This window comes from Rhipicephalus sanguineus, chromosome 6, assembly GCF_013339695.2.
Source record: "Rhipicephalus sanguineus isolate Rsan-2018 chromosome 6, BIME_Rsan_1.4, whole genome shotgun sequence".
Taxonomy (NCBI): Eukaryota; Metazoa; Arthropoda; class Arachnida; order Ixodida; family Ixodidae; genus Rhipicephalus; species Rhipicephalus sanguineus.
In genome coordinates, this window is record NC_051181.1 from 100,876,166 (window position 1) to 100,884,156 (window position 7,991).

Below are 7,991 nucleotides of genomic sequence, written 5' to 3' on the forward strand. Positions count from 1 at the left end.
CTACCGGCGGCTCGGGGCGATCGCCCGCTGCGGTGTGCTCGGCTTTGACCTGGTGCGAGAGGCGGCGCCAGCCCAATGCGCAACACCAACCTGGCGCTTGCCGAGCATCAACGTGCGGGGGATTTCTGAGCGTGGAGTTGCGGCTCCGTTCCGATGCAGCCGCCGTTGTAGGACGCGGTGGTCTTCCGAGTCAACAGCGGGGAGGAGCCTGGTGCAAAGGTACGTTACTGCACTTTTTCAGTCATATATGCCTGAAGAAAATTAGCCAAAATGTCATATGTTAGCATTTTCCCCTTATGATACTGCGCTGTGTACGAATATCTGAGTAATGAATACTTACTCTACAGAAAGTATATTTTGCGCTAAAAATATTTGCAGGCCACTGAAGTTTCTAAATTGTACGGGAAAAAATCACGAATTTGAGAGTAAGTTCATTTTGGTCCACATTGAGACACTTTACACCACGTGGTGTTCCAAATAAAAAATCAGCTTTATACCTAAATCGAAAGGAAATAAGTAGTTGTTCTTATATGGCGAGTTTTATCAAGACAGCTTTTGTGTTAAAGAAGAAGGTAATTTTTGAGCGACGGCTATGCCGAACTTCGACGAAGAAGCTGCCGTATGACCAAACAGGGAGACAGAGGTCAATGCGGAACTTGAAAAATTGTTCTCTGATAAAACGTATTGTGAATGGGTCGATTTTTAGGCAGTGACTTTGTGTTTACGACAGGAAAAAGAAATATGCCACCTGGCCGAATGGGAAGCTTCATTTTGATTTATTGCACATGGGGCGCGAAAGAAGCAGGACAAAAAGGAGAGCACGTTGACACACGATGGTCTGTGTCTCACGTACTCTTCTTCGTGCACGTTTTCTTCGTGCTTTGCTCACTTGAAGTCAAACTGCCGCAACACGCCGGAACTGCCAGGCTTGGGAACTTCATTCCATTAGCCTAAATGTTACTTGCTCTAGAGAAGCGGTCCCTGTTTTTCGGTGTTATACTTCGACTAGCCATCTTGGTAGTCAGCCCTTCAGAAAGAGATGTTTCTTGTTATTATAGGCTGAACTTAAAGGTTTATCGCACAAGTTGTTGCATGAAAGGTGTGAACTTCCGGAAATAGCATTCATGAATATTGCATTGGGTGGTATTAGACTTCCATGAACCCTTACAAACTGCACACTAAGGACACGAGTCTGCGCTAGCGTGTGTGTACGTGGGTTTACGTGGAAGGCTACAATATCGTTGCTCCTTCTGTCTACTCCTGTCGGCTGCGCTGATTTGCACTCATACTCTCTTTGATATAACCCGATTTTATAAAAGTGTATGCTGCTAGCGGTCTCCGCTTCCCGCAGCCTTAATTCATTCGTTCTGTTATCTTTTTTTATGTATATAGTTTAATGTTCACTCACTATTCAACAATGTCCGGGCGAAGTGCAGATAATATAACGGGAGAATTCGCTCTGCCGCTGTGTCCGCTGTGTCCCTTGATCCGCCGCCTTGCGGGAATGTTTCATGCGAAGCAGTTAGCAAGCAATTCCATGCGGCATTTTTTGGCTTTCAGCCAAGCCCTACGAGGTGGTTTGACGTGTTTTTGTGAGTGTAATAGTTCTGTGCAAATCGCGGGCTTACCAGGAATGCCGACTACATTGGCGTTTAAAGGGTGACTTATGGTCTGACGTAACGTCACGACGCACGTTAGAGCACAGACGTCAGTATTATAGAAACGAAGTTCACTGTACGGCGTGATGATGTAAATATCATTCATTAACCTAGTCACCCGGATTCGAGCAACGCTTGAATATAGCTTCCTGAATCATAGGAATACAAATGCAATGTTTATTAGACTTCTATAGAAGCGGAGCCAACATTGGAGTAATAATTGACGCTAACCCGGCATGAAGCTTCTATCATAGGAGTAGAATGTTTATCGCTTTGCTTTAGAATTAGATAGTCAGCACCGCAACCGCAATTGACATTGCACCGACACTACGCGTGCATAGGGCCTTTTTCCAAAGCCGTTTCAAAACCTGACGTGGCTCTGTGGTAGAATACATGACTGCCACGCAGAACGCTTGGGTTCGATTCCTACTGGGATCCTGATTATTATTCTTCGCCATCGTCGGGTCAACGCTGCCGATGTCGATCTTTCTTAACGCTCTCACATTTAAATTACCAACATCTGTTCTCGCCGTTCGTGGGTAGATATAAACTGTCAATCACCTGTGCCGCATACCCGTACACCGCGGCCCGTGGTAAGCGGGTATGTGCCACAAGTGTCTGGAGGAAAGCTTTTGACGACGTAAGTGGCAGGATTTTGATGTTATTCATGTCATGACCAGACAGTCATATTCGTCAAACCCTCTTAACCTCCCATGCCAATTTTGGTCAACATCAAGTTACGCAGGGGATCACGAGAGCAACCAGCCGTAGGCGGCTAGATATATAGATAGATACGTAGATAGAAACGCTCAAAGTGCCTAGGGTTCGCAAAGAAATGCTTCGCATTTAAAAGTAAAAATGCGTGGTCGTAACGAACCTCTAAATATGCTGATAAACTACTCACGTATTTTCGCTGAACGCGTAGTTTGGTTTGTGAGAACACAGCGTAGCGTTGAGCAGAAAAGGAGCGAGCTTGGCGACGTCCGTTGTGAACGACAAATTCGTAATTAACGCCTACCGACACTATATTTGACACTGCTCTATTCTTACCGCTTGCGTCTGGCCCGATATTCATACCATGAGGCTTGACGATACAACTGAGCCATGAATTATCGAGAGAAGGAATGGCGGATCCTCGTTGATTTAGAGCTAGAAGGAATAAGCTTTGGTGAGCTAGGAAGCCCGTGTTCATATGGCACCCACATGTAAGCAGCCTTTTATACAGTGTTTGGTTCCAGGGTTGCCAGCTTTAGCTACTTTGCACCAATTTGGCTACTTTTTTTAGGCCGGTGGCGGCAGAAAAACCACCTTGGCTTCTTTTTGGCAACTTTCTACGCATCCGCTGACGTGCGAATATGCGGTGTAAAAACATGGCAGCCAAGGCGCGTTTCCAGCTGCCATGATTGAATTAGACACTTGCATTATATTCAGTTCAATTTAGTTTATTCAGACAATTGCTAGTTTTTTTTTTGCCCAGGTTGAAGGGACTAAAGACAGATTATCTGTGCCAGACAGGGTACCTGCACCCATACATTTGCTCAGGTGCAGTGCAACATAACACTACAGAGATTAATTTATTTCTCTGTTTAGAGACACGAAAGCACAAAAGCAAGATTTAACGAGTATAAAGAATAACTGGAACGTGCACATTAAAATATAAGAGTACAATCATCACGAAGTACCCATAGCAAGGTAAAAATGAAAAAAAAAAATGTAGAAAGTGAAACCAGGAACATATTAGGTCAGAAGACTAAGTACAATACCAATTGCAAAATACACATTGAACGAAATGAGTGACCTTTACGCAATTATCATGGAAATATTTCTAATTGATAATATATTAGGCGCACAGAACAAGAAAGTATGTGTTTACAATTTTCTTTAGGCTGTTTTTAGTATTACCTTGTCGTATACAAAGAAAAATGCTATTAGATACGTGGTTTGGCCTCGGGGACACCTTTTGCTGAACGCGACTTTAAATCGTAATTGTAAGTGAACGGGACAACCGAAAGCGCTTCGCATGCTGGGCACTCTGCATTCATCGACGTTAGAAATCGAACATCCGGCGAACTGCCTGTGTCATGTCTCAGGATTTTGTACGAACTACGACTCGGGAACATCAACTGCCCAGACCTCGTCCTCACGCAAGAAGTGATAGCGAAAATGATTACAATATATGCTTCGATCTCATTATGCCAGCAACTGTGATCTTGTGCAGAGTCATGACGTACTCGTTTTTATTGTCGCCAGAAGGCTGTTACTTCAAGTCCTCTCAAGAAAAGTCACGGGAGGCGCGTGCAGAGCGTATTACTGGAGAGTTTTCCAGTGGGGTTCTCTCTCTTTCTCTCTCTCTCTGTACTCGTTTTCTCGCCCATAAGTCGTTGCATCCCACACTGGACAAATCGGCGCGCGTGTTCTGAGAGCAAAGCAGAAGAGGAATGAGAGGACGACGATGAAAAAGAGGAAGAGAGCGCGTGCCAGTTCATGATGATGAGAATCTTCTATCTACGACACGCGGCAAACCTCGAGCATAATAGCTCTCCTGTAAAAACCTTATAGTAATGACATATATTGCGAGGAGTCTCATGGCATGGCAGAAAGTTGCGTGGCAGAAGCGCAGAATCACACCGGGCGTCGCACCATCTGAATTGCGATATGTATCGTTTAAAGGCTCACCAATTACAAAGCTTTCAGGCATAATTAATGTTCATCGTGAGAACCAGCATCAACAAAGTTTGCAGATGCGCAGGTGTGCGTGCTTTTTCGCAGACGCGTGGTGGGTACTTCGCGAATAATTCACGCAAATGGATGAATTATGGCGTAGTGGGCACTTCGCAACTGTACTTGCAGTAGGCATTCTAGGATACATTGAAACGGCCATTGTTATGCGCACAGGCGTTTAATTACTTGCGACACGCTTTATGTGTCCAACGAGATGCGAAGCAAGGCTAACATTGAGAAGGCGATGTGAACGGGGCCCGATTACGCTCTAGCGTTCCACTCTCGAAGGCGAAGCTCAAACGTACTCCAAGTTTTTAGGGGCGAAGCTCCTTAAGGCGGCACCCGTTCGTCCTTCGTAGTCGTAGTAGTGCGTAACCAGTCGTAACGCTAGTACCAGATCTTGACCTCCAAGGTGGTGCCGGTGGGAGATTTTTCCTGTGCGTTGTTGAACAATAAAAAATTCGCAGCGTGCGCGTTAACTAAAAGCCGAATTCTTCTGTCTCTCATTCCCATTAGCAGCCATTGTTTACCTCCAAGGTAGTGCCTGGTGAGATTTCTCCTGTGCGTGATTAAACAATAAAAATTTTGTTCAAAACGTCGTTGATTGATGAAATAAACCAACGAAAGACGCCAGATGTTTTGTAAAAGCAAAACGAAAGAACGCCAGATGTTTCTAAAGCAAAACGAAAAGACGCCAGCTGCTTAACGAAAGACGCCAGATGTTTTCTAAAGCAATGGTTTTCTAAACAATGAAAATTCACAGCGTACATGTAAAATTAAAGTGAGCTGCAAGTCGTCATAAGTCTCATCGAACCTTTAGTATAAACGCGCCCGATCTCACGTCGGTGATGATGTACTGGGCAGAATTCACGGAAGATTCACGGTTTACCGATGAACCTCCGCAGCTTCGCCCACTCATCATCATTCACTCCGTGGATATGCTGTGATTTTTTTCTTTGTTTCTTTTGCGTAAGACTTACACTCTTGCTTTTGGTTGTTCAAAAAGTCTATGTAATCCATCTATGTTATTCTCGGTTCGAAACTATCGGTAAAAAATGTTATTCTTAGAAAGACATGTCTTACCAAAATACCGATTATTTCATCTATTTAGCAAAAGTGTTCTAAACGGGACGAGCGGTATCATTGCTTAGACAAGAGGTTAAACAATGATTACTGCTGCGCCGAACACACAAATAAAAACATGTAACACTGAGCACAAATGAGCATGACTGAATCATTAAGCTTTTTTCCCCCTTCGGTCTCTTATGTGTGCATGTTAGGCGCTCTGTCCTGTACCTCTACTTTCTCGTATGCTCGTGTTTTTCGATATTTAATTGTTTGTGTAGAAAATGTCTACATTAGGTACACTCTGTGATTACGAAATGGCCGGAACCAATTATCTGCGTTTTTAGTATCCGACTTAAATCGTCGGACAATACTAAATACCGTCGATTATATAAATAGTTGCGCAGAACGGTGTCTATCACGCGCCTAAAGGTCCCAGCACCTCCACTAATTTGTTAAGGCGTTTACATGACGGCACTCAGCGACGACACGCAATGGCGAGTCAGGTCAAAGCACGAATTCTCAGCGCGAACGGAGTTCTTTCAGGATGAGCCGAAGCGGACGACCCAGTAGAGAGGCACTGGAGAGCGCAACCCATTACTAAGTTCCAGAGCTTCCCTACAATAACTCTAATTTTGATAAGAAAATTTGGCGATGCCTTTATTCTCACTGCACATTACGCTGTGGCTTAAAATGCTCCAAAGATATCCACGAGACGAGGAAGAGGGAATACACGCACGTGGGGCACGAGGACAGAACGCGGCCAACTAAGAATTTTATTTTAAAACTACCTCAGCGTGGGTGTGTGCCACGGTTTCACGGTTCTTCTCTGCTCTATTCTACCTAGCCAATGGCAAGGGCTCCATCCATCTGGCTGCTCAATCTGGGCTCTCGCTGTTCCACCACAGCCATCCTCTGGGGCCTCCTTGCCGGCGAGCGGCAACGCTGAAGAGCACAACGGGCACTTCGGGATCGAGGGCGGACGCGGGATCGAGACCAGGAGCTACGACACCGCGGCGAAGAAGCAGGCGGAGGTCGACGACTGCGCGCCAAAGGCCGGGCGAGCGAAGCGCGAGGCTGCTGCTGCCGCTGGCCGTTCCAACGAGGCTTCGGCTGCCAAGCGGCCACGCGGTCGACCACACAAGGGCGTGTCGGTGGAGCCGCCAGCGCCGAAGCCCATCGCGACCACGGCGGCTCGTAAGTTGCGGAAGGTAGAGGATCAGCTCATCCTACACGTGAAAGTCCTTCAACCAGCAAGTCAGTCGCAGCTAAAGCCCCGAGAGTGAGCCGCAGAAAGCGCTCGAAAAGCTCCTCCACAAGCAGGGCCAACGCGGTGGAGCGCTACGAGCTCTTCGGAGTCGAGGGCAGGCGCCGGATCGACACCCGAAGCTCCGACACCGTGTCGAAGGAACAGGCGGAGGCCAGCTACGGTGCACCAAAGGCCGTGGGAGCGAAGCGCCAGGCTGCTGCTGCTGCTGACAATGCCGCTGGCCCTTCCAACGAGGCTCCGGCTGCCAAGCGGCCGCGCGGTCGACCACCCAAGGGCGCTAGCGCCGAAGCCCATCGCAACCACGACGGCTCGGAAGTTGCGGAAGGTAGAGGATGCAGCGCAGCCCACACGTGAAAGCCCAAGGGCGTGTCGGTGGAGCCGCTAGCACCGAAGCCCATCGCTACCACGGCGGCTCAGAAGTTGCGGAAGGTAGAGGATGCAGCGCAGCCCGCACGTGATAGCCCAAGGGCGTGTCGGTGGAGCCGCTAGCGCCGAAGCCCATCGCGACCACGGCGGCTCGGAAGTTGCGGAAGGTAGAGGATGCAGCGCAGCCCGCACGTGAAAGCCCAAGGGCGTGTCGGTGGAGCCGCTAGCGCCGAAGCCCATCGCGACCACGGCGGCTCGGATGTTGCGGAAGGTAGAGGATGCAGCGCAGCCCGCACGTGATAGCCCAAGGGCGTGTCGGTGGAGCCGCTAGCGCCGAAGCCCATCGCGACCACGGCGGCTCGGAAGTTGCGGAAGGTAGAGGATGCAGCGCAGCCCGCACGTGATAGCCCAAGGGCGTGTCGGTGGAGCCGCTAGCGCCGAAGCCCATCGCGACCACGGCGGCTCGGAAGTTGCGGAAAATAGAGGATGCAGCGCAGCCCGCACGTGATAGCCCAAGGGCGTGTCGGTGGAGCCGCTAGCGCCCAAGCCCATCGCGACCACGGCGGCTCGGAAGTTGCGGAAGGTAGAGGATGCAGCGCAGCCCGCACGTGAAAGCCCAAGGGCGTGTCGGTGGAGCCGCTAGCGTCGAAGCCCATCGCGACCACGGCGGCTCGGAAGTTGCGGAAGGTAGAGGATGCAGCGCAGCCCGCACGTGAAAGCCCAAGGGCGTGTCGGTGGAGCCGCTAGCGCCGAAGCCCATCGCGACCACGGCGGCTCGGATGTTGCGGAAGGTGGAGGATGCAGCGCAGCCCGCACGTGATAGCCCTTCAACCAGCAAGTCAGTCGCAGCTAAAGCCCCGAGAGTGAGCCGCAGAAAGCGCTCGAAAAGCTCCTCCACAAGCAGCGCCAAC

General features: G+C 49.2%; 1 protein-coding gene across 1 annotated transcript in view; it reads left to right on the top strand.

Annotated features, from left to right (window-relative positions):
* Positions 1 to 7,068, top strand: part of LOC119397437 (uncharacterized) — an 8,768-nt gene extending 1,700 nt beyond the window's left edge. The window contains exons 2-3 of the mRNA XM_037664862.1: positions 6,353 to 6,726; positions 6,768 to 7,068. Coding sequence (XP_037520790.1) covers positions 6,353 to 6,726; positions 6,768 to 7,068 — 675 coding nt within the window. The remainder of the gene's footprint in view (positions 1 to 6,352; positions 6,727 to 6,767) is intronic.
* The last annotated feature ends 923 nt before the right edge of the window (positions 7,069 to 7,991 follow it).